At 42.5% G+C, this 27776-nt stretch overlaps 1 protein-coding gene across 1 annotated transcript in view; it reads right to left on the bottom strand.

Annotated features, from left to right (window-relative positions):
• LOC309396180 (G protein-coupled receptor kinase 5-like) overlaps positions 1–25673 on the bottom strand; it is a 78449-nt gene extending 52776 nt beyond the window's left edge. The window contains exon 1 of the mRNA XM_081961069.1: positions 24791–25673. Within this exon, the coding sequence (XP_081817195.1) occupies positions 24791–24842 (52 nt within the window). The 5' untranslated portion in view covers positions 24843–25673. The remainder of the gene's footprint in view (positions 1–24790) is intronic.
• Between the last annotated feature and the right edge of the window lie 2103 nt (positions 25674–27776).

The following is a 27776-nucleotide window of genomic DNA, read 5'->3' as shown; positions in this document are numbered from 1 at the left end:
TCATTCTGCTCTCACACCTGAAACTTCCCAGCCATGGATAGAATTCTACCACTCATTCACCGGATATATTCACTATTTTTTTTTTAAACAAGTGGATATGGACGGCCATCTAACCAGTGGAATGTTTGCGTGATCATATGAGCACATCTGAATGCACTTTCCTCCACTTGTGCCAGACCAAGTTTCTACTCCCAACAGCAACAACACATTCTACGTGAAGATGATAAACAATATAAAGAAGCAACCTTATCTTGAATGGGAGTGACCATGCCAAGTCTTTAAAAGAGAAATGGTGAAATGATAAAATCTCACAACTTGGTTGCCTGCCAATTTAAGTCTATATTTTACGCAAGTTGTTTTGCACGCAGTTTGAGGGAACTCTTTGCCTCAAAGAGCTGCGTGATCTAGTTGTTTTCTCTCCTGTTTTCAAACTTTTATTTCAGCTATTAATCCAGAGGTGTGCAATATGTAGCCCTTCAAGTATTGGAATATTGGGGGGAAAGTCTCTTGATCTTTCCCCAATAGCCGTGATGACTAAGGCCAGTCATTGCTCCTCATGTTCTATTACCCAACATCCTCAATATGTGACGCCAGAATAGCATGTCAAATAGATAGGCTGAATTGAATGATAGTTATGCATCAATATGCTTCCATGCTCTGATGGGTTCTATGCACATGCAGACACAATTTTTTTTAGTGGATTCAGAAGTTGATTGGATTTCAAAAAACCAAATTGATTCAAAAGTCCAAATTAATCAATCTTTCAAATTGTTTAAAAATCTAGCTCTGACTATCAGTGAAAATTTGTGGTGAACTAGATCCTTCCAAAGCGTTGAGATAGCATTGTGATGAGATCAGCAGCCACACAGTGAATTCTGGGCAATGAAAACTCTCTAGAAAAAGGGGAGATTGTGAGATTGCCCATTTGTATTCTGGAGAGCTTCTTCTCAAGAATAAACTGGAGGAACTGAGGTTTAACAAGACAAGGCTGGAACTGATTCAAAAGTGGTTTTAAAAATGATAGGCTACAAGAATGATCGGGAAAAGGATGCTACTCTGGCAAAGAAACCCAAAGAAAGCTGGTTGATGTCAGAATAATTAAAAGGGTAGATGCAAATAACTCTCATTAAATATAAAATATCTGTTTCATTGAGGATTAAGGATGGCAGGAATATTTAAGTTTAAATCTGGGGCAAATATATATCAAGTCACACAATGTGATAAAACTACAAACGGTTAGTGAGCCTATAGCCCAGTTGCCAATTGACAACACTGTCAAACATGTTCTTTGCCTTACCTTTGACCTCAGCATAAAGACAAAGCTGTTGTGAAAGATTACAGGTCAAGTTATCCGTCCTTCATATAACATAAATCACATGATAATACATCTTTTTATCTTTTCTATAACTTTAAGCCACCCTCTCCTGGTACAAACATCTCACAGGCCTGTGATTGCCAGCCTCTTGTCAAAACAAACAATTGACAACTCAAGAGGAAGAGAGGATTCAACTAGTCAATCCTGACTTCAATTCCTACAACCCAATTGGTTGCTCCAATAATTAAAGCAAACTAAAGAGGAATGTCGGGCAGGCAGTTGGCCATGTTTGCATCAAAGGAGCAGATGAAAACCATCTTCCTTCATCTGTCACTTTGCTTGAGCAGTGTTCTTTTAGGCCAGTCATTCAGTTGCTCTAATTCTAAAAGGTATGACTAATGTACAGTCAAAACTCTAGTCCTTCAGTTTCCAGACAGGGATTTTGACCTGTGAAAGATGTCTGTTTGTCAACCTCATTCTCGGGGTGCTTTCAAACTATTTAATACTTGTTCAGATTTCCTTACTGTTAAAAGGTGGAGGACAACAGTATTTCTGTTATTTCCTGTTACTCATCTCTCTAACAATCTACAGCCTCCCTGGCTGACCATACTTCCTGATTCAAAAAAAGCCCCATTGAAAGAATTCCCCTAAAAGGTTTCGCTTTGGGATACCTTTTCCCTTGTGAGGTTTTCCTTTGGGATAGCAATAGCACTGGTACTTAGATTATATACCGCTTTACAGTGCTTTACAGCCCCTCTCGAAGCAGTTTACAGAGTCAGCCTACTGCCCACAACAATTTGGATCCTCATTTTACCAACCTTGGAAGGATGAGTCAACCTTGAGCCTGGTGAGATTTGAACTGCCAAATTGCAGGTAGCTGGCAGTCAGCAGAAGTAGCCTGCAGTACTGCACTCTAACCACTGCGCCACTGTGGATTTAACTGAAGCATGGAAAAGACTGCATTGTTACATACCATTAGAGAATGGTAGAGTGGGAGGCAGGACACCCCTGAGAATCTTACCATAAGAAATAGAAGTCAGAGTGATGTAGTGGTTAAAGAGCTGTAGACCTGGACCAGCAGAACCAGCTTCAGGTTCATCTGTGCCCTAAAACCTATTTGGTGTTCTGGGATTAGTCGCTTGTTCTCAGTCCAACCAATCTCACAATGTTGTTGTCAGTGGCAGATGACAGTACTAAATTGGTTGCCTCATCTCCAAGAGGAAAGCCAAGATATAAAGCCAATGAATAAACATTGTGGGGAGTTAACATTGTTATGGAAAAGTAAGCAAAAGTAAGGTAAAGGTTCCCCTTGCACATATGTGCTAGTCGTTTCTGACTCTAGGGGGCGGTGCTCATCTTTGTTTCAAAGCCGAAGAGCCAGCGCTGTTCGAAGACGTCTCCGTGGTCATGGGGCTGGCATGTCTAAACTCCGAAGGCGCATGGAACGCTGTTACCTTCCCACCAAAGGTGGTCCCTATTTTTCTACTTGCATTTTTACATGTTTTCAAACTGCTAGGTTGGCAGAAGCGGGGACAAGGAACGGGAGCTCACTCCATTATGCAGCGCTAGGGATTCGAACTGCTGAATTTTCTGATCGACAAGCTCAGTGTCTTAGCTACCGAGCCACCACATCCCTAAGAGTAAAATAAGAGTAAGCAGAAAAGATTAAAGGCACGATATAGTAAGAAGAAAACGAAACCTAGCTAAAACTACTTCTCATCCACAGCACTGTTCACTATGCACATTTCCTTCCTTGTTAACCATCCTTGTATCCATCAGACGCCTCTTCACTCTTTGCCTTTTGTTCTTCAAGAATGAAGAATGTTCTTCAAGAATGTTGTTAATTAGCAACATTTGGTTTCAACCATTTAAGATATCCTGGGGGGGGGGGGAATGGAGAGGAAGGTTTTGGGGAAGGGACAATTATCATGTTATTGACATAGACAAGGAAAGGCTACAAAGGGCTTGGCTGCACCTTCTGTGCCATCATAAGAAGGGTGCAGGAGCTGTTCAGTCATGACCCGCCCTCTCTGTGCCAGCTCATTGCTCGAGTCTCTGCATCATTTAAGCAGCTTTCTCGAAAGGAGGAGGAGGAGGAGGAATGCATTGCATCCCTTTCTTTCCGCCACAGGTGACTCACGGAAGCAGACAGGCTGCAGAATACAAAATAAAACTCTCCCATCCGGGGAGGTGCAGCAAAACCAACCTAACTCTCACGTACGAAGTGGCAAGACTGAAGCCTTCTTAGGTGTCTCAGTGGCTAAGACACTGAGCTTGTCGATCAGAAAAGTCAGCAGTTCAGCGGTTTGAATCCCTAGCGCCGCGTAATGGAGTGAGTGAGCTCCCGTTATTTGTCCCAGCCTCTGCAGTTCGAAAGGACATTAAAAAATGCAAGTAGAAAAATAGGAACCACCTTTGGTGGGAAGGGAACGGCGTTCTGTACACCTTCGGCGTTTAGTCATGCCGGCCACATGAGCACGGAGACGTCTTCGAACAGCGCTGGCTCTTCAGCTTTGAAACGGAGATGAGCACCGCCCCCTGGAGTCGGGAACGACTAGCACATATGTGTAAGGGGAACCTTAAGTCTTCTTTTATTTGTTTCATCTTCAAAACATCTACCAGCAGAAGGAGAATTATCTGCTTGTGCAGAGCACAGCACATCTGTACATTCAGGACTGGCTTGGGTGAAAATCTCCAGAAGGCAGGAAATTTTCTTCCAAAATAGGTAGAAGTCATTTTGGCTAAAGGAATTGGATTCATGGGGTGATGGCTGGAAAGAGAGAGGGGAATCTATATTTTCTCTTGGCCCTGACTGTGGTCCATGCTGCTATATGTTCCCTTTAAAGATTAGAACCTTCTAATTGGGGAAAACCAACCCTAGTTTAATACATTGAGAATTCTTCCTTGTTCAGTCCCCCTGAGAATGGCAGTCTGTAATATTTGAACATCGCCCATTATTGAGTGATGGTTTTCACGCTGTCTGAAGAGAAGCTGTCCTATGTCTCGAGAATGAGATCAGTCTTTTCATGTATTGCTCTGATCTTTCAGGACAATGCTTTGGAAGGGCCAATCAAGCAGTGACGCCTGAAAGAAGGATGCTTGACCCTAAATGCTGCATTGTTTAATGTCAAGGTAGGCCATAGGAAACCTAGGAGTTGTATGCAGCAATGGACTCTGTTTTTCTAAACCATGAATCTCCCTTGAAGATTTTTGGCCAAATATAAGGGGAAGGTCTCCTAAAGTTGGCATGTGTAAAGCATAAAAAATGTCTAGTATAATACTGAAAAAGCTATAAACAGAACAGATTAACTAAGTTGGAAGGGACAGTGGAGGTCTTCTAGGTCAACCTCCTGCACAAACAGGAGACCCTATACCATTCCAGAAAAGTGGTATCCAGTCTCTTGTAAAAAATCATCCATTGTTGGAGCACCCACAACTTCTGAAGGCAAGCTCTATAATCACAATGACTAAACAGGATCTATCTATCATTTGGAGCAGATCCTGGTCTCATGAATGAGCTCCCTTTCCTAAAATCCCTTCAAAGCAGCTTCTCTTTTCCTTTCTTCTATTTACATTTAAAAAAATAAACAAGTTGATTAAAATGGCTTGGAAGCAGATCAGCTAAAAGAGGAATGAGAAGTACTAAAATTAATTTTTTAAAAATCCTGCTGCTTTCAACCTTCCTGGGAAGTTTTTGTACAACTCTGATAAATAAACAGTTTGCATTGTCCTTTTAAAAAAAAAACTTAAATCTTCAGATAAGAATTGACAGAAAACTCAGGTTAAAAACCCAACGAGGCCATTCCAGATTGCACATCATCACCTAAACAACCACAGAGCAGGTTTTCTAAGAGTGTCCCCAGGTAAGTAAACGTTAGTTTTGAAAAGAAAAATAAAGCAGGATTTCTGTCTATGTGCTAAAGGATGTTACTTCCTCTTGGGGAAGTACATAATTCAAATGCAGATGGGAAAGAAGGCAGAACTGGACTTTGAACTGGGAGACAGAGAGAGTGGGGGAGAGGAAGAGAGGGATAGGGATAGGGGAGAGAGAGGGGGAGGGAGGGAGGGAGAGGGAGAGGACGCACGCTATACTGGTAGTACCAGTCTGTGTCTACGTTCTCCACATCTTTGATTGAAGGAAAAACAGAGTTAAGATAGATTGATATCTCCCAGTTTTTCTTTCTTTCTTTTTAACGTAAAGGAATATATTTTAAGTAATACGTCATTGTTTGGCCCCTAGTAAAACTATATAGTTCACCATTTCAAAAGTCTACCATCTCGTTCATTATGTATGTAATCCATGGACTAATAGCCCAGCAAGATAAAATGACCTTCCATGGCAATGTTGCCCAGCACATTGAAACAAAAAGTTGTTGTTCATATTTTACATACGGTATTGAGTTCTATTGACTTAGTCTACATGGTTAGTTTATAGTTCAGCATCTTGTGTAACCCCAGACAATTGGGTCAAGTTAACATGGATAATAGGTTTGTGTGATATACTTGTCCTTCTTTTAAGGTGGGGTAATACAATGATTACAAAGCAGGGGTGGGTTCCTGCCAGTTCCAACCTCTTCTATAGAAGAGGTTCCACAAATCTACCGTGCCGTTTAGAACCAATTCCAGCTCCCTCCCCCCGCCTGTCTGCACCACGCTTGCCCCGCTCACCACTCACATTGGCTGGCTCACCAATCACCCCGCCCGCCTCTAAGAGTCCTATCTAAACCTTAAAGTCTTAAAGCTGTCAAGTTTGAACACCCCTGGGTTTTTTTTCTAAAGGTTAGGGGTGCAAGGGTCTTGTAACTTGACAGCTTTAAGACTTGCGTCTTTCAAATGCCAGAGTTTCTGAGCCAACATTTTGGTTGCTAAGCAAGAGCGTTGTTAAATGAGTTTCACCACATTTTACAAGTTGGCCACTCCCACCCGGTCACATGGCTGGCAAGCCACTCCCACCCAGTCACATGATCAGCAAGCCACTCCCACAAAGCAGGCTACACCTACAGAAGAGGTTCTAAAAAAATTTGAAACCCATCACTGCTAGAAAGTCAAACAAGAGCCATTCACTCATTAGGGATTTATGAACAGTACTTGGCAGGCTGAGGTATCAGGCAGGCTTATATTGTCCCAAGAGTAACTGGGAGACACTATAGCATACAGAATATAGAATAGCAGAGTTGGAAGGGACTTTGGAGGTCTTCTAGTCCAACTCTCTGCTCAAGCAGGTGACCCTCTACTATTCTGGACAAATGGTAGTCCAGTCTCTTTAATAATTTCCAGCGATGGAGCACCACCAACTTCTGGAAATAAATCATATTCAAATGAATCACTAACGAGGAAGAGACATACAATTTGGTCACCTGTTCAAATTCCAACATACCTCTCAGTGACTTGGAGCTAATTTTTTAAGCAGCCCTCCAGGTTTGTTATGAGTGTAAAATAAGCATATGAAAGAAGGAGGAACACTGAATTACTGTACCACCTTACATGCTTGGCCAGCTCAGGTCAGAGAAATCTACATAAAACCACTATGTAAAACATTATTATTCTCAATGGCCTGTGTGATGCATTATCTTGAGCCAGAAATGGAGTTGGCAGCATTGTGATTCAACATATTGTACGGTTGAGACTGATAACAACACTTCTAAATAAACCAATAAATTCACCAACTCTGTTTGTTTGGTTGATTTATATAACATGCAATCGCGTATAATCATAGTTAGGGTTGTCCACGTTTGGTCATTTGTTACTTGGTTGACTAGTTTTAAGGCTTGGCACTTTTAATACAATACAATACAATAGTAGAGTTGGAAGGGACCTTGGAGGTCTTCTAGTCCAACCCCCTGCCTAGGCAGGAAACCCTATACCGTTTCAGACAGATGGCTATCCAACATCTTCTTAAAGACTTCCAGTGTTGGGGCATTCACAACTTCTGTTCCACTGATTAATTGTTCTAACTGTCAGGAAGTTTCTCCTCAGTTCTAAATTGCTTCTCTCCTTGATTAGTTTCCACCCATTGCTTCTTGTTCTACCCTCAGGTGCCTTGGAGAATAGTTTGACTCCCTCTTCTTTGTGGCAACCCCTGAGATATTGGAAGACTGCTATCATGTCTCTCCTGGTCCTTCTTTCTCTTAATCTAAGCTGGGTTTTGTTTGAACCCAGCCATAGTCTTTGCATTTACACGGGGATAGAGAAAAGATGGTAAGGGCTGCGTTTCTAAAGTGGACTCCAAAATTTGTGGTCCAAGTGAGGTCCAAGCCAGAGGTGATTTGGATTTTGTACTTTTGAGGTCTTGTTTCATTCTGATTTTATAATCCATTTTCACAATAGTGTCTTTTCATCTCATCTCAATTGACTTCCCCTCTTCTACCCCATGCCATCCAACATCACCTCTGTGATTGCTAGCAAATGCAGAAGCACTGCTAACATGTATCAGATTCTATCATGCACCATTACCTTTAAACATGATTGCTCTACAGTGTTTAGCCATCCCAAATGTTGAACATGACACTGTTGTTCTACATTCCCAATCAGGCACCCAGCTATAGGTGGTAGGTCACATGAGAACAGTCTCTGTATAGAAATACTCAACAAATACTCAATAAAATACAGTTCTTACAATCTGTTGACAATCTCAATCTCCTGATCAATTCTTCCCAAATGTTCTGACCTCACATAATTTTGGGTGCTGGCATTGTACAGGACAGTGTTCCCTCTCCGTTCATTGACAAACAGACACACACGCTCAGCCAAGCTACAGGACCTGCATCACACAGATTTTCACAGGCCGTCACAAGAGAATAGCTGAAGATACTCCTGCAGGCAGAATACATTTATGAAGACAAACAAAATGACAGTGCTAATTAACTAACCAAATTAAATCTGGACCATCAGAGACTATTCTTTCCCTTTAATTACACTGGACTGAACTTTGAAAGAATGCAAATTCTTCATGCTGACTTGAGTAGCACCTCACTGTTGAAGACAGGTGGGGGAATGGAGAAGGTAGGATATGTGGAATAATAATCAGATTAGGTATGGATCCGTATGCAGAAAATCTTTACGTTGCTAGTAGAATTCCAAAACAACTTGACAGCACATAATCACTCAAGAGGATGTAGTAAGAAGACATTAGGCACAGAGGACACTTCCAATTATCTCTGCAGATTAATTTTATGGGATTAGATTCCTTGTAGGTCTGTTTATTTGCTGATCTGGATCAGTTAAACAGAAGCAGATTTCTAGAAGCTCAGGCAAAAGTCTGTCTAACAGAAGCAGATTTCTAGAAGCTCAGGCAAAAGTCTGTCTAACGGCTACTATAGGATGCATTCTATAGGGATGAGGAACATGTTGCTGAGCTACAACTCCAAGTATCTCCAACCAGCTACAACTCCAAGTATCTCCAACCATTCAGAGTGCTTGGATAACAAGGTAAAAAGCCTAAGAGCTGAGGTGGCACAGTGGTTAGAATGCAGTAGTGCAGGCTACTTCTGCTGACTGGCCGGCTGCCGGCTGCCTGAAGTTTGGCAGTTCGAGTCTCACCCGAGTCAAGGTTGACTCAGCCTTCCCTCCCTCCAAGGTGGGTAAAATGAGGATCCAGATTGTTAGGGGCAAGATGCTAACTCTATAAACCGCTTAGAGAGGGCTGTAAAAGCACTGTGAAGCGGTATATAAGTCTAAGTGCTATTGTTATTGCTTAAGTCTTTCCATTCATAGAAGTGAATGGGAAACAATTGACATCCTAACTGAACATCCAAACTTTGGCTTCCAAAGCATAGGTTATACGTCTGAGCCATAGTTTTCTCCTATCTGTTGGTGGGTGCGCTCTCTGGATGGATGTTCTAAGAACGAACCCCATTCATTCCCCAGGAAATACGATAGTACTTGTGGGCTTCGTCAGCTGTTCCTCCCTACTCCGGAGCTCATCTCATTTTCCTGTGTCAACCTGTACTAAGCACCACATTCCTGCTCTGCTTTGGCACTCTGCCATCCTCATTACCTCTATGCTCTGCCCTGCAGCTAAAGCAGCAGGTTTGACTAGATGGAGAAGGGGGGAGGACTAGCAAGGCTTCAGGAAATGAGAACATACAGGATGAAGAAGGAAGCATTATGATTAAGCTGTAAGGAGCACCAGCTTCATAAAATGTGGGGGGGCTTTAAAGCAGCCCCATACCCCCAGAAGCTAGAATGAGAGACAGGGCTCCATTAGCTATTCTGGAAGTCAGGACTTAATATATATATATATATATATATATATATATATATAAGACTGTACCCAAGAAACAGTACAAAGCTTGAGTGATATAATTATTTCCATGATTATACAGAAAGTGTTCTCCAAGCCATGATTAGACTATTGCTTCTACCACGTTATTTTATAGCTTACAAAAAGTTCCCTCCCTTCACCCCTATTTTTGGACCCAGTTTGATTAATTTAATCTATTTAATTCCAGGGGAGCAGTCTCAGCTCAAGATAACTTGGTTGTGGGGAAGGGAAAACATTTTTTTTTTTAAAAAAAAGGAAATAGGTGTGACTGTCAAGGTGGTTTCAGACAGCATCTGCATGGGGAATGGAGGAAACATTGATTTTTCTGAAATCAACCAACTAAAATAAGCCAAAGTAACTTCTCAAGACTGGAAATGTTACATTCAAAATGGGGATGCGATTTTTTTTATCAGAACCGGGGGCAATAACCGTAGCTTAAACGGCTTAGAGATTCTAGCAACTGTTGACTCAATAGATTTAAATGGCTCTGAATCATTGTTTCAATGGTTTATGATTAGTACAGGGAGTCCTCGACTTACAACAGTTCATTTAGTGACCGTTTGAATTTACGATGGCACTGAAAAAAAAGCGACTTAGGATCATTTTTCACACTTACGACCGTTGCGGCATTGCGATTTACATTCGGATGCTTGACAACCGGTTGATATTTATGACGGTTGCAGTGTCCTGGGGGGGAGGGTCATGCGATCCCCTTTTGCGATCCTCTGACAAGCAAAGTCAACGAGGAAGCCAGATTCATTTAACAAGGGTGTTACAAATTTAACAACTGCACTAATTGACTTAACAGGTGTGGCAAGAAAGGTCACAAAGTGGGGCAAAAGTCACTTAACAAATTTTGCAATCAGCATCCTAAATTTGGGGTTCCGATGTGTTTGTGAGTCAAGGTCTACCTGCGCAGGCATTGCACTAAGCCTCAGCACGTTGTGCAAATCTAGTCCCTGTAGTTTGTAGAGAGTATTTTAGTTCAGCATGGAGTAGACAGGCAACCTGTACTTTTCCAGATGTTGCTGAATTGCAACTTCCAGCTTCCAAGAAATCAGGGTCACTAATGAGAGCCTGGAAATTGTTGTTCAGCAACATCTGAGCGCCATAGGTGGCCTGGCCTTATCAGGTTTGCTGAAAAGAGCTTGGCAGAATTTCTTAAATAATACCCAGCATGGCTTTGTGATTTAAGGCTGTCTGCATATCGCACACAGCTAGGTAACACATTTTTTTCTTCTTCAAACAATTGACAGCCTTCTGTGAACACGAAGGAACAATTCCTTGTTTGTATTTGCTGTATTATAAATTGACTTTTTCCTCCCGCCCTTTAATGGACTCTTTGCCCTGGACTTTCTCAGCCTCAAAGCTGTTCAATGGTTGTTTGTTGACACAACTTATATGACTGTCCTGTCCTGCAAAAATTTGGTCCTCGAGGTAACTCCTCCACCCTGGCTGTGCATATAACTCATAATCAATCCTGGCTTAATCAACAAGCCATGGCTTCATGCAGAGGGTGAGCTAGATTATAAAACTGTTCGATTGCCTTGAGATCTTGCTCTTCCACCAAGTTGCAGCCTATGTTGTCAACTTTAGTTAACCACTGTTTGTATTCTGACAGAAACCAAATTTCTCAATTTCGTTCTTGCAACTAAACAACAGGAGGGAGGAAAAAAAATATTAACCTGCCCAAATTAGCTTTACGAAACGTACATTGCAGTCATTCTTCCAGATGTTTCAGAACACAAGCCCTACTGGTTCACTCAGATAGACAGTAACTGGGAACGCTGGTCAATGGGAGTTGCCCCAAATATCTGAGAGATGCTAGATTCTTACTTCTGGTTTAGCATCATGAATAACGTCTACTTTTTAAACCAGGAATGAGCAGTAGTTTGCAGACAATGGCATGCTTTAAAAATATAAAGACTGGTGTGTGTGTGTGTGTGTGTGTGTGTGTGTGTGTGTCACACAGAGTATTATTGATGATATCATGTCCAAATCCAAATAACTGATAAGAATTGGAAGGACTGGGAGTGGGGTAAAGGGCTAATATATCTCTTTGGGCCTCCACATCAGGAAGAAAATGTGAGCGATGAGCATTTTATATTTACACGTGCACTCTGGATGTAGCTTAAATAGTCTTCTCTTAAACCAGGGGTGTCAAACTCACGGCCCACGGGCCAGAGGAGTTATGTGTGGGCCACAGCCACCGTTTTAATATAGGGAGGGGGGGAAAGTCATGTAACAACAATGTGACACCGTGAGTTTGACAGCCCTGTCTTAAACCCTGCTTTTTTGTAATGTATTGTTATTATTCAAACCAACCTAGAACTGAAGAGAAATTTCCCGACAGTCAGAAATCAATGGAACCACTTGCCTCCAGAAGTTGTGGGTTCTCCAACACTGGAGATTTTTAAGACAGTGGACAACCATTTGTCTGAAATGTTACAGAGTTTCCTGCTTGAGCAGGAGGGTTGGACTAGAAGACCTTTGAGGTCACTTCCAACTCCGTTAGTCTGTTATTATTTTAAAAAAAAGAGCTGCCTTGAAGAGCTCAAGCTATGTTACACAGACTGATTCAGTTTAATTCTATCCCATGTGATATTCACACCAACAGAAGCTTCCTTCTTGGGCGGGGGGGAGGGAAGCATCTTTGCGGACATGATTTGGTTTTTTTTAATCAGCTTCACAGCAGGAAACACAAATCTTCTTTTTCACACGATGCTGATAATCCCATAGTGCATAGACATATTTTTAAGGGAACATGTAGTCCAGTCCATACCTGATAGGAAGATTCACAAAAGGGAGTGGTATATGTGAGACAGACAAATCCATCCTCCCATTTTAATATCATTAAATTTAGGAAAATAGGAGAGATGGACAAGATATTTTTCAGTCAAATATAAAAAAAAAACGTTATTCTCTCAAAGTCATGAAGCTTGACTTACAAAACATCAGACTTGTGAAAAGCCCCAGCAGGAAGTTGATACACAATCTCTCTCGCTTAACAAACTCTATAATTGCAGTAAATCATTTGGGCTCGAAAACTTTGATGTGCAGAACGGAAAGGAAATTGGTTTCAACTGTTTTGTCGCTTTAGAACTGTGAGCTGCCCAGAGTCATTTGATTGAGATGGGTGGCCAGAGACATTAAATGCATAAATAAATCCCGAAGGCTCTGAGGAGTCTTTGTTTAGACCCATACCCAGCGATATCCGCATGTTCAGTTGAGATCTTTGACATACTATATCAGGGGTGTCCAAACTTGGCAACTTTAAGACTTGTGGACTTCAACTCCCAGAATTCCCCAGCCAGCTGGCTGGGGAATTCTGGGAGTTGAAGTCCACAAGTCTTAAAGTTGCCAAGTTTGGACACCCCTGTACTATATATACTAGTGATGGCGAACCTTTTAGGGACCAAGTGCCCAAATTGCAACCCAAAACTCACTTATTTATCACAAAGTGCCAACATGGCAATTTAACCTGAATAATTTGTGAGGAATTTCAATCACTCTTTCACAATTTGACTTCTCTCTGGTGGCACTGGATTTCTTTGTGCTCAGTGCTTGGCTGGGGGAGTGGAGCGCTTCCCCATGCCGCCCCCTTCTTTCTCTTGTCCCACTGACAAGGGAGGACGAAGGCCAGTCTCAGGGGATGGCCCCCACCCTGAAAGATCCATCCCGCTGTCCTCTCCCAGCCCTCTTTGTTGGCGGCAACAGCAAATGTACCGCGATGAAGGCGGAATGCTGTTGCCACTCAAAGACAAGCGCTTCGCTCCCTCACTAAGGCTCCGGCCATCGCCACCGCTGCGACGGGGCGACAGGCTGCTGCAGCAGAGGGGTGAAAGAGCCGCATGGGTCGCATTGTAGCTCCGTGTCATAATGGGCTTCAGGAGGAGGAGGGGACCCCATCTCCCTCACTGTGAAGTGCAAGTGAAAAAGTTCACTCAATCCATTCCAACTTCACGAGATCTTTTTCTTTTGCGAGAAGTTGGAATGGATTGAGTGAAACGCAATGGAAAAACGTGATTGGAGCTGGACTGGGGCAACGGCTTGTCTACCCACAGAAAGGGCTCTGCATGCTACGTCTAGCCATAGGTTCTCCATCATGGGGATATGCCAACTTTTGCAATCTAGGTGTCTCTACTTGTGTTGACTTCAATTCCAAGAATTCTTAGCAATGTCTGGACTGGCTGCAAAATCTAGAACTTTATACCTGCACATCTGAAGGGAAGGCTGATATATAGATCTTTATGTTTGAACCTATTCCGTGAATTACTATAATTCCATTTGGCTAAAATGAACCAACTATATAAACGATGTTTTGTAGAAAACTCGTTTCAACCAACTACTTCAGAAAAACCTTTGAATGTTGCCTTAATGCTCTGCAGAAACCATCCTTCTGAACTGAGGCTAGATTTATGCCTAGGCTAGATACACGAACATTGAGGAGTAGAAAGACTCCTCGATGTTCAAACCTTAGGATTCACTCATGCTGATCATTCATTTTATCTTCACTGATTCCACGAACATGAAATTAAGGGAAGAAAAATCAGGGATGGCAGGAGAAAGAAAGAAAGAAAGAAAGAAAGAAAGAAGGAAGGAAGGAAGGAAGGAAGGAAGGAAGGAAAGAAAGAAAGAAAGAAAGAAAGAAAGAAAGAAAGAAAGAAAGAAAGAAAGAAAGAAAGAAGGAAGACTATTCTATTATTTCACCCAAGAGCAAGGAGTCTGTGAACTGAGGAAGTGTATGTGCTGTTATCTCTGTTCAGTTTTCCTGACATCAGTTAAATTCCATGGAAGACACATGATGAACTTTTCCTGTGGGACTTTTTAAACCCTAATCTGGCAACAAATGTATTTATATTAATTTTACCAAAGAAGTTATTCTGAGAAATCAGGTCGCCCCCTTTCTGCCTATCAAAAATATACTTTGCAGACAAGTCTAATTCTTCCCTTGGCATTAAAAATAAAATAGCACACTTTTTTCCCTTTCGTCATTGGTCAATTCTAGAAAGTACGAAAAGCAAGCGTACATGGGGAATCTCTCTGACACCATTTTGCAATTTGAAATTAAATAGGGTTTGGGGGGGTCAGAAAAAGCTGAAGATGACCTGATTACAGATGGGCAGATGCTAAATTGGGATCTTCTGGGAAGAAACCAGAATATTCCAAGGCAGATGGGTCAGAGTTACTGACGTTACATGGCTGGAGAACAATTTCCCAAAAAACCACAATTTTGTTTCTTTTAAGAAAGCTTGTGAGAGAAAAAAAGAGAAGCAAAATCTTGAGCATACAGGGGCAGAATTACTGAGCAGATGGTCAGCAATTTTAAATCTGCCTACTTGAGGTGCTATAGGTAAGTCTTTTGTTTACGATCATCCTTAGAACCAGAATTTCCATTGCTAAGCAAAGACGGTTGTTAAGTGACTCACATCTTCATTTACCGCCTTTTTGCCACTGTTGTTAAACGAATCACTCCAGTTGTTAAGTAAACCATGTCATCATTAAGGGAATCCCCATTGTCTTTGCTTGTCGGAAGCCGGCTGGGAAGGTTGAAAATGGCGATCCCATGACCCTGGGAATGGGGCAACCATCATAAACACACATCAGTGGCCAAGCATCTAAGAACTAAGGTCGCGTGTCTGTGGGGATGCCGAGAGGGTTGGAAGCAGTGACGTGCAGTCAGGTGAGGCAAGTGAGGCACAGCCTAACCTCTCATCATCAGGGCAGCGAGTCATTCGATGGGAAACTTGCCTTTTGGGAGGAATGACCCAGCTTGGCTCCCGCTTTCGATCTGCCGCCCAACGACCGAACGGAGAAGCAAAGAGGCAGGAGAGACAAAGCAGGAGCCAAGCCGAGTCATTCCTTCCAAGAGGCAAGTTTCCTATCGAATGACTCGCTGCCCTAGACTCGAGGGGGGGGGAGAGGCTTCCTACGCTCTGTCCGCTCCCCATCTGCACTGCCCTCGCCCAACAAGCGCGTCCCGGATTCCGTGCAGCTCTGGCAGGCGGTGCCATGGCCGAATCCCAGGGAGGAGGGCGGCAGGTCGCAACTGAGCATGCCTGACTGTGAAATTCTGGGAGTTGAAGTCCACAAGTCTAAAAAAATTGCTGCCTCACCAAGTATAAACCTCACCGCACGTCACTGGTTGGAAGAGCCAAGACCAGTTGCAAGTCATCTTTTTCAGTGCCACTGTAATTCTGACTGGTCACTAAACAAATGGTTGTAAGTCAAGGACTACCTATAATTTGTTGCTAAGTGTAGGTGGTGGACTTTCTGGTTTTAGTGAAAAACACAATTTTTCTACCCTAGTGTAGCTACGGCTCTGTAAGTGGATTTCTAAATCTTTCACTTCCAACGTGAACTAACTTTAGTTTACTGATCTATAATTTGGTTTTGATGTTTCTGTTGTTTTAGAAGCAACTAGCCCATCTTGGCTGATCTTGATCTACTAAGCGGGATTAGTTCAGTCAGGGTTGGATAATATTCAGATAACCGGAGAATCATAGGGATGTTAGCTAGGTGAAGGGATAAGGAAAAAAAAAATCTTGAAAAAGGGCATAGCAAATCACTTCCACAACTCCGACAGAGGCAGTTAGTAAGAGTTAACCAAGAACTGATGACATCTTTACCTTTGTGTTACATTGCAAAATTATCCCCTTTTTATTAATCTGGATATTTAGCATCCTGCACAGTTTCCCCCAAATAAGGAAAGAGAGAGAGACTGGAGTTTTAAAATGGGCATCCCAGTTGCACATTTTACCTTTCATTAAAAGAAACCTCACTCGTTAAAATCAGCTACTGTTCCAGTCAGGAAAATTATATTCATTTTATTACTGTTTTTTTTTAACTTCTGCATAAAGGCCTTTGATTAATTAACTGACCAATTAACTGATTAATGGAGCATTGCAAGAGGACAATCCAGGCTACATTGGTGCAATAAGCAAAAGGCAAATCCGAAAAACTGCCTCAGAAAAAAGGATCACACTGACAAATAACTTGAAAGAAAATTTGGAACTTAGTTGCTATATATGTTGACCGCAGTGTGAATCTTAAATACACAAAGATGGAAAGACACATTCATTCCCACAATGGAAGCCTGGATGATAAAAATGAATTAGCAGAGATCAATTAAATAATTTATCTACCTTTGTTTCTACCTGGAAATTTTTGGACTTTTTGCTTGAATGAAAAAAATGAAACTGTTTTTAGATGTTGATGATTCAAATGATTCTGTTATTACAGAAGTGATTAAAATGCTATGAAACTTAAAGCAAAAGGTTGAGGTTGCAATATTTGTTTTGTATTCCACCGCACTGGAAAAAAAAAACCAGAGGTCCTTGCTCCCTCCCTTTTCCTTTACACTTTTCTCATTCTTTCTCACAGTTTTCTTACTTTTGTTTCTTTTTTTCTTATAACCCAACTTAAGAAATGTAGTATGCACTGTTTTGAATCAAGCAAACAAAATGCAATTCCTTTTAGGATACAGCCAACAAGCTCTAAAATGCCCCAGATTGTAGGGCTGCCCAAAATACCTTTGGCATGCAGAAGAGACAAAAGGGAAGAGGAACAGAGGAAAATGCAAAGAGGCTGGAAAGAATCACAGAGAAGACGCATTTTAGGAGATTCTAAAGCAACTTCAGACTGAGGTAGAAAAACAGAAGCTTTTTTTTTTTTAGAGAAGAAAACTTTCTGGAAATGGAAAAGATTAAGAAAGAAATGCCTTCTGTGCTTAGAATTCTAATAGAAACTTCAACCTAAAATAATTCACTAAATTCCCCAATAGTTTTAAAAGACATTTAGAAAAAGCTTTCAAAGAATTCCATGTTCAGTTCCAGCTGTGCATGGTTTTCATTAGGAACGCTTATACCTTCTAGATTTTTTTGTAAAAAAAACATTAGTTTCCATTTGCTTAGGAAATTTTCATTGCGTCAAGAAATGCTGTCTTAAAGCCAGACTTTTTATAAAGTCCCCCCCCCCCAAATATTTGATTGCATCTGCTCATTAAAACAATCGGAAGCATTTGTTTTCATATTTCCCTCCACCATTTAGGTGATTAGGAATTTATACAAGGTCTGGTATATCTTCCTTCCTCAATTATTCTTGCAAGATGCCTCTGAAGCAAGATAACTTGAGAGATACTTTAGTGTCATCCAGATATAGTTGTTATTCAGTGGTAATCTGATGAATGAAGGCGAATATACAGTATGTGTCCTAGGACAGGGGTCTCCAACCATGGCAACTTTAAGACTTGTGGACTTCAATTCCCAGAGTTCCTTAGCCAGTTTTGCTAAGTCCACAAGTCTTAAAGTTGCCAAGGTTGGAGACCCCTGTCCTACGATAATGTTGCAGCATCCAATTTGGGTCGGTTACCGGAACCAGAGGAGGTTTTTTTTTTTTTTTTGTCTTCTGAGATTTTGGATTCATGCTGGAGCCCATCCTCTGGGAATTCTCTGTGTCACAGAAAGAGGTTTCCTGAGGATGGGCTCAAGCACGAATCTGAAAGCTTGGAAAACAAAAACACCTCTGGTTCTGGTGACCGACCCAGATTGGATCCTGCACTGGTAATCTGAATTTGATTTTTCCTGGACAAAGCCCAACATTATCCACTGCACTACAACAATTTTCTTAAGTTACACACATCTGAACTTAGGCTAGGGCCAAACCAGATGAAACCACCATTCCTGACGCAACATAGCTCTTAAACTTGGATTAAGAGCATAGAGTTATATTAGGAAAAGTCTACATACAGCAAAATTGTTTCTCTCCCTGATGACCTGGGTTATAACTTTTATTGCTAATGGTCATGTTGTCTGGAGCTAGTGGAAATACTAATCTGAAAATCTAGAAGACATCACACTGGAGAACTTTGGTCTAGTCCATTGGTCACCCAATGGTTGGTGGGTCTAGGGCAGGGGTGTCCAAACTTGGGAACTTTAAGACTTGTGGACTTCAACTCCCAGAATTCCCCAGCCAGCATGGCTGGCTGGGGAATTCTGGGAGTTGAAGTCCACAAGCCTTAAAGTTTCCAAGTTTGGACACCCCTGGTCTAGGGTGAAAATTTTGGTGGTCCGCAGAAAAATTATTTGCATTTTTTATATTGCACTAAATACTATTTATCTTTTTTTTTAAAAATCATATTAGTGGTCCACCGCATTTACAATTATGAATTTAGTGGTCCCTGATGTCCGAAAGTTTGTTGACCCCTGGTCTAGAGTAGACCAACATGGACATCTTCCAGATATCCTGACTTCAACTTGTAGAATTCCCTAGTCAACAATCGCTATCAGAAACAACAGCTTAGATTTCCCAACTTATTCTAAGTTTTCTTGCCTATTTGGGGAAGGCTAGTTTCATCCAGACAAAGCTAATCATGTCCTTCATTCACATCACACTAAACTAGAGTTTGTTTTGTCTAATTAGGGTTCATTGAAACTTTTAGGCCACAAGCCACAATTTAAACCTATGGATTGAAGATCATGGCTTGATTTAGCCTGGCCTATTCATGTATTAGAAATGATGATTTACAATTTGCTTCTGTGTTCTGGCCAAGCCCCTACCAATTTATAGAAGTGCATAACAGCAGCTAAAAATAGGTGGAAAACCAATCCACACCAATCCCAAAACATTGCTAATTTGTCTTGTTAAAAAAAAAAAAGTGGAAAAATCCTGACTTTCTCCTCATGTATATCTGGTAAATATAATAGAGATTTTTCCTTTCTAGCCTATCTAAAAATTGCTGGGGAAAATTGAGGATGATTGTAACCAGCTAGGACTTTTAAGTTATGGAATTGCACATTTTGTAATCGTTGTTCTCTTCATCCATTTTATTCCGAGACATTTTAAAGTGTACACAGTGTGCTCTCAGCTAATGCATATTCATACAAATAGCCTCATTGTTTGAAATGCTAACAGACATGCTGGAAAGAGCATGCTTCCTGCGGACATGTAGTGTGAATGCTGTTTTAAGCACGGAGATTTCTGCTTTTAAAAAAATCCACTAAGCCTTGAAACATCCACAAAACAATAGAATCCACTTGACTGATTAAGGAACATGGATCAAGATTCTGGAACACACCTTAGTGCCACAAAATGAAGCACGGGTGCAAAAAGGACCACTTATATGAAGAAAACTTCAGATTTAAATTCTAAGGGGGGGGGGATTTCCATCTGAAAATCTGCCAGAGTTGAAGAAGAAGAGAGGTAAGCAACCTGAAGCCCAAGATCCAATATGCCTCCAGGGATTCTTCCATTTGGAGGCAAGAATCACGCGAATATTCCTAAAAGAAGCTTAACATATTTAAGAAGAACAGCCACAAAGTCCAGGGGGAGATGGGAGTGAAACAAAGAATCAAAACTACACAGCATCTCTTCTCTGTCCCATATGTGGCTCATGACGCTGGTATTAAAGTTGTTCAACCACTGAAATAAATCAGAGGAAATGTGCTTTTCGAACAAGATCTTGGTTTTTTTCTTCTTCTTGTTAAAATTGCTTTGATGTAGTTTCACTTTTCAATCATATTTTGGAAATAGAATTACAGGTAGTCCTTGACTCGTGCCTATTTGTTTCGTGACCTTTTGAAGCTAGCAAAAATTGTGAAAAAAAGGGAGGTATACCCAATCCCTCCACTTAGACACGTCGTGGCATGCTCACGTTCAACTCATCAAAATTTGGCTGATTGGCAAAGGCAGCATATTTATGACAATATGATCACCCTTTGCAGACTACTCAGCCTTATGACAAACCATCAATGGGGGAAGCCGGATTCAGTTCATAACGTGCAGTGATTCATTTAACAACCGCTGCAAAAAAAAAGTTGTAAAGTCAGGCGTCACTCACTGAAAAAATTGCCTTGCTTAGCAACAGGAATTCTGGTTTCAACTGTGGCCATAGGACTACCTGTATACAGCTTAGTGACAAGAGAGTTAAAAAGTAAGCACTCCACTCCTCTGCCCACAATACAATCTCTAACGCCACCAGGCTCCAAATTTTGGGCTTGGATAACCTGGAACTACGCCGCCTATGGTCTGCCCTAAGCATAGTACAAAAAATTGTTTGCTACAATGTCCTACCTGTCAATGACTACCTCAGCTTCAACCTCAATAATAAATGGGTAAACAATCGCTACGAACTCAAGGTAAACTGCTCCAAACTCGATTGCAGAAAATACGACTTCAGCGGTCAACGCCTGGAATGCTCTACGTGACTCCGTTGTTACATCCTCAAACCCCCACAGCTTCAACCTCAAACTGTCTACCGTGGGCCTTACCCCATTCCTAAGAGATCCGTAAAGGGGGCGTGCATAAGCCCACCAGCGTACCTACCGTCCCTGTCCTACCGTCCCCATTTATTCATGCTCATTTCCTTTTTTCATGTCCATGTTTATACTTGTACCTGTTATCTTGTACATGTTTGACAAACAAAATAAAAATAAAAATAAAATGAAAAACCACACTTTTTCCCTTCTGGAGCCTTAAATTCCGGGGTCAGCTAGAACTGTCACTTTCTTCTATCTTTCTAAACAGAAGTAGTGAATCAGAATCACGTATCAGTGCCTCTTTATAAAGCCTTAGTAAGACCACATCTGGAATACTGCATCCAGTTTTGGTCATGGCATTACAAAAAAGATGTTGAGACTTTTGGAAAAACGTGCAAAGGAGAGAAACTAAGATGATCAAAGGCCTGGAGGCTAAAACATATGAAGAACACTTGGAGGATTTGGATTTCACTAGTTTAGAGAAAAGAGGGACTTGGGGGTGTGGGGGAGGGACACGATAACAGTATTCCAGTATTTGAGAGGTTGCCACAAAGAAGAGTGGGTCAATTTATTTTCCAAAGCCAGAGAAGACAAAAACAATGGATGGAAACTAATCAAGGAGAGAAGCAACCTGGAATTAAGGAGAAACTTCCTAAATAGTGAAGACAATTAGCCAGTGAAACAGCTTGCATTCAGACATTGTGGGTGCTTCCTCACTGGGGTTTTTAAAGAGACTGGACAGACACTTGTCTGAAATGGTATAGGATCGCCTGCTTGAGCAGGGGGCTTGACTAGAAAACCTCCAAGTTTCCCTTCCAGCTATATTCTGATTCTGATCAACATTTGGATGACATTATGGCTCCCTAAGGAAAGGAGTGGGGAAAACATCTCTCGTTCTGAAGGGCTGTAACCACTCAACAAAACTCATCATTCCCAGGCTGACTTACAACATTTATACAATTACAAAGGGCTTAGGAATTCAGCAACTGTGTATGTGCATTTTTTTTTAACAAAAGAAAAGGGCATGTGAGGACAACAGCTTTTCGTCACTCAATTGTGTCTTCCTGTGCTGTTCATTCAAACCTCTCAAGACATATTTTCTTATCCTTTTTGAGCTCAGGAGTTCCTAATTTCTCTTGAGAAGGCCTAACCGCCCCATCCACCCATCCAGCAGGGTAACCTTTACAGCAGATTATAGCCAAGCAGCTCCCAATTATTGGTAGTCCTTAACTTGCAACCATTCATTTACTGACAGTTCAAAAGGCCCCGAAAAAGTGACTTGTGACTGTTTTTTTCACACTTACAACCATTGTTAGCATCCCCATGGTCATGTGGTCAACATTCAGAGGCTCAACCACTGGTTCATACTTATGACGGTTGCAGCATTCCGGGGCCACGTGATCCCCTTGGTGGCCTGCTGACAAGCATAGTCAACGGGGAAGCCAAATTTACCTAACTGCCATGTTAGTAAATTAACTGCAGCGATTTATTTCACAACCAGGAGAATAAAGGTCGTAAAATGGGGCAGAGCTCATTTAACTGTCTCACTTAGCAAAAGAAATTTTGGGCTCAATTGTGGTCATAAGTCGAGAATTATCGGTATATCTGTCTTTGGAGCATCTTCCCAGAGCACTTCTGAATTACATCTTGTAAATGATAAGCCCTATATTGGGGTGTCCAATTTTGGCAACTTTGAAGACCTGCGGACTTCAAATCCCAGAATTCCCCAGGCAGCCATGCTGGGATTCTAGGAATTGAAGCTGGGATTCTGGGAGTTGAAGTCCACAGGTCTTCAAAGTCGCCAAAACTGGACACCCCTGCCCTATGCCACGAATTTTTCTGTAGTCTCTCCGTTTTTTCTACCCCCATCAATAAAGGCCTGCTCTCCTTGCCCTAAAGCAGTGATGGTGAATGTTTTAGGCACCGAACGCCCAAATGTGCATGCCCGAACTGAAAGGTGCGCGGACATGGGTGCTGCGCATGCATAGCAGAGCCCCGAAGACCAGCTGGCCGGTGGGAGGTGGGGCGTCTCAGCACTGGCTACATGGCAAGAGGTCAGATCTTTTTCTTTTGTGAGCTTCTGTTTTCTCGTTTGCAGGGAAACAGAGGCTCACGAAAGAAACGCCACGGAGATCTGACCTGGGGTGACTCCATGCGTGGCATCAGAGAGGGCTCTGCGTACCACGTCTGGCATGAGTGCCGTAGGTTCGCCATCATGGCCCTAAAGTTTCATGACCTTGCCGAAAAACAACTGCAGGGGCCTCGAAGATGCAGGCCTGGGCTTTGCCTTCTAAAGGCCACCCTGTGTTTTACTAATTCACATAAACAGCAACGCAGTCTTGACACGTAATGGCACCTGAGATTCCCACCCCTAACAACCACCGTTGAAGATACACACAGAGTATTTTTGTCTATAACGAACTGAAGCGTGCCACTGTTTATTTGGCATTTTCAGACTCTTCCAGAAAGAGCTGAACATAACTCTACCGATCTGCGTAAAGCAGAGATATCTCAACGCACCGTGGAAATGTAAGGCATGTGACATCTCAATCTTGGTCACACACAGGAACTGAATTCAGCTCTGAACAAGATACTGTAGGCTTCTTTATTCTAACCTACGTAACCGAGACAACAGCATAAAATTGATATTTATAGCGAAAAATGCATTTTAGAACACTTAACTATTTTGTGGTGCTTTCCGAGCTTGGTGGTTTGCTTGCAAATGCTTCATTATCTGACTGGGTAACATCGGTGCACTCGCTGATGTTGTTAGCAAGTCATGTAATGAAATGTGCGCAAGAAAATAACTAAACTCAGAGAATATCAAGGATTCCACAGGTCAACCCTGAGCCACATATATTCTCTCCTGTTGGAACAATTGATTTTGTAGCCTTTAATTTGCTGATCTTTGCCTTCTTCCAAAAAGGCCATTCACTTTCCCATTGCTAAAAAAAAAGGCTAAGCATTTTGTGCATAAATGAATGAACTGGGATTTAGACCCAGTGGCGAATTCAACATTTTATCCAACATTCTTAATGTTTAACTGTTCTTAAAACAGTTTTTTATAAAAAAAAATAACGAAGGAAGGACCCTAGGAGTTAGAAGTCTTGATCTCTGATTGTATGGCTCATAAAAAAGGCTACAACATCATCGCTGCTATCATTAAAATCACACTCTTACATATTTCATTGCATTTTATTGTTGCCCATCTCGCCACACAGCGACTTTTTTGTAGCATCTTGCCAGGGCATTTCTGGCAAGTAAGCTGCAAATCTAAAGAGAACGTGCGTATGTTTAAGAACCTGTTATAGTCAGTTAAAATTTCACTTATGGAACGCCTATAGACCATAACAACTACCTTTAAGATTTTTAACATACTGTACATCCATTTGGAATTTTAAATAAAATATGCACTGCTTACATCCCCTTAGATTTAACTCTCAAAAGTAACTTTATAAGGTATCCAGGATTCCTCTCTGCCCCCCACCCCCAGTTCTAGATTTAAACTATGGTACCCCAACACCAGCCCATATCTCTGGATCTATCCCTTTGGCTGTTCTTTTATGAGATGTACAGTGAGAATCATGGTTGTTTATGCAAACCATCAGTCTTACACGGACCAGTCTCTACCTCTAAAAGCAGCCAACCCTGCAGGAGAGTTGTGAAAATAAAACTCGAGGAGGAGATGACTGAAGAGTTGTGAAAAATTCCAGGGCAGCCACGCACAAGGCTTTCTTTTTTTTAAAAAAAATGCAAAAACTCCATACATTATTCGTTTCCCTTAACACCTTTGCAGGACGCAGCTCCATTCGGAGACTCTGCCGGCCAGAAGTCGGTGCGCTGGCTCAACTTTTCTCCCCCCCCCCTCCACTCAAATTGCGCGGTGGTCTTCGGAAACCGCCCCCGGCTCCCCCCACCCCCCTCCCCCACCCCCTCCTATGCCGCTGCCTCTCTTACCTTCTCTGGCTTTCAGTAAAACTGTATTGGCTACAATGTTCTCCAGCTCCATGGCGCTCCAGCTTGGAAGATGCTGCGGCGCTACTCAACCCCGAAGGAGAAAAACAGAGGGGCGAGGAGGGAAGGGGGGGAAAGCGGAGGCGAAAATCGAGGCTCTCGAAGGGGGAACCGGCTGTTTCCTCGCAGTCGTCTTCCAAAGGCCGGTGTCCGCTCCAGCTTTTTAAAAAGAGGCCGCCAGCATCCTAGACCTCAAGGTATCCCCTTCCCTCCAGCCCCAGCGCTGGCTCTCCGGGTTGCTCGCGGGAGGATCGCAGGAAGATCCGGCAGGGCGTGAGGGGGAAGCAGGATCCTCTCTTTCCCCCACCTTTGCAACAACCGCCGCAATGCAATCCAGGCAGAGAGAAATCCTCTTAGCCGCGCTCCTTCGTCCGTCCGTCCGTCCGTCCCCCCCTCCGCCAGCGTACCCACGGCTTTCCGGCGCCGGCGAAGCTCTTCGCCTGGGGCGGGCGGAGGGGGTCAGCAGCGCGGAGGAAAAAACGCCCCCCCTTTACCCTCCTGCCCAGCAAAGCATGCCCGGGGAGGGGGCCGTGGAAACAAGCACGCTAAAGCTCAGCCCCGGGGAGATGTGCAGGCGGAATGGAGGGGCGCGATCCTACTTCTCGCCCGCCGCCCAAAGCAATGCCGATCAGGGTGGGTGCGGGGGCTGGGGTCCTTCCAAAAGGGGAAAGCCAGTTAAAAGGGAAATTCTTCCCGCCGACGCAGAGCGGAGAGAGCGCGAAAGGGGGAAAAGCCAAGGCGAGACCGCTGGAATCTTTCTGTCCCGGCAGGAAATAGCAGAGATACTAGAAAGAGCCCCGTAGCGATCAAACTGGCTACAGAACGTTCCAAGAGGGCGGGGCTCCGAGCTGGTGACGTCGACGCTCACGGGGGAGGGCCCCGATGTGTCAACGTTCGAAAGTTAGGTAATCGCCTCGGTCCCACCTTAAAAAAAAAAAGATTCCCGAGTGCATGCTGGGAAATGTAGTTTGGCAAGGGAAGCGCTGGAAAGTTTGGCTCTCTTAATGCAAGGGGGGGCTCCAATCTTGGCCAAAACTTTAAGCCTCAACTCCCAGGATTCCCCAGCCAGCAAAACTATTTGCTTCTATTGTTCAGTGAGACGTTTATTAAAAAAAATGAGTACCGCCCCGTTTTACGTACCTTTCCGCCCCGGTTGTTAAGTGAATCATTGCCCTTGATAAAATAGATTGTGAAGCGAGTGTGGCTTCCCCGTTGACTTTGTTGCAAAAGGTGATCACATGACCTTGGGACACAGCAACAGTCGTAAGTATGAAACACTGGCCAAGCAGCTGAATTTTGATCACGGGGAGCTGCAAAGGTCATCACTGCGAAAAACGATCATGTCACTTTTTTCAATGCCTTTGTAACTTTGAACACTCGCTAAATGAACTGTTGTCAGCCAAGGAGTACCAGTATGAAGTCTAGCCAAGAATGAGCATTCCCTGGTTCCTTAGAAAACCTGAGGATACATCTCCAGAGGCTGGACAGCTGAATTAGACGTAGTTATGAGGCCACTGCCATATATTCACGTGGAAGTTTTGTAGATAGTTAGATGGATTGTGCGTCTATGTTTACTTCTCTTTGTGATGTTCTCATCATAATGCTAAAGACCAAGTCTATGCATCTGAGGAACTGAGCTGCAACTCAGGAAGGCAGAGATGCTTGTTTATCAAAATTTGCTAAATCAGAAAAAGTACCACCAAGCTCTTCCTGATTTTTCCCCACCATGGATCAGTGTTTCTCAACCTTGGCAACCTCAATTTCACAACCAGCTTGCCATAACACACCTCTACTACAATGCTGTCGAGGTATTATACAGTAGTTAAGATACCAGTGAGCTCTTGAACAATAGACCAATTCGCTCTCCAACGGGCGGTGCCCAGGAGTAGGGCCTTCTCTGTGATGGGCCCAACCCTCTGGAATGACCCCCCCCCAATATTAGAACCATTACTGACCTCCGCTCCTTCCGTAAGAAACTCAAGACCCACCTGTTCCAATTAGCTGGCCTAGCCCATCTATAGTTCTATTCTTATCCTCCTGGCAGTTATTTTTAATTATTTTTAATTTTGGGGTAGATTTTAGGGGTTGATTTTAACGTTGTTCTTAATTTTATTTTACTGTAGAGTTTGTATATTGCCTCCTCTATTTATATTTATATGTATGTATGGTGTTTTTTACTCTGACTGTACACCGCCCCGAGTCCCTTTGGGGAGAGGGAGCGGTTTATAAATCTAAATAAAGTTAAAGTTAAAGTTGTAAGGAATGAGTTGAGGCTAACTTACTAGATATGGGATCGATCAAGATTCTATTATGAACCTTGTTGGCTCACAAGCACAAGTAGATGGCTCAATGGGTCCTTTACAGATTCAATGGGCAAACCATGATGAGTTATCAGTTTTTTTCAGTCTGAACTAGGATCTTTTTAAGTTGAACCCCTTAAATAAAATGATAGTGATACAAATGGAACACACCTCTTTTTTTCCCCCTACCAATTTGAAATGACAAGGGGGCAGGAGGGGGCAGGAGGGAAAATTAACGTATTACACTCTTGAGAAGCAGAGAAGTAAACGAAGCTAATGAAGAAGCGCACAATTTGCAAAACAAAAGCCAGGATTTGGGGAAATGGATACATTTGGCCCCATGGCATGCAGAATTCTGTTGTTTTAGCTTATCGGATTTTTGGTTGGGCACAGAAACCAACCAACCTATATACGGTAGCTAACATATAGCCTAAAACAGTAGCCTGTCGGCTATGGCTACAGGGAACCTCTTCAATATACATCGTCAGAATGAGAGGTCTCCAGGCTGCTTGACTCCCCCCCCCCCTGGACTTTCTTTTTTTAACTTGTGGGTATATGTTTGCAATTATCACAGGTAAAAGCAGACAGGACTCCAGACTGGCAGCTTATATATTATTCATTTATCTTTT

Source organism: Natrix helvetica (assembly GCF_964273705.1).
Source record: "Natrix helvetica genome assembly, chromosome: 8".
NCBI classification, from domain to species: domain Eukaryota; kingdom Metazoa; phylum Chordata; class Lepidosauria; order Squamata; family Natricidae; genus Natrix; species Natrix helvetica.
Note: the sequence above shows the minus strand (reverse complement) of the source record. Positions and strands in the feature narration are given on the sequence as shown.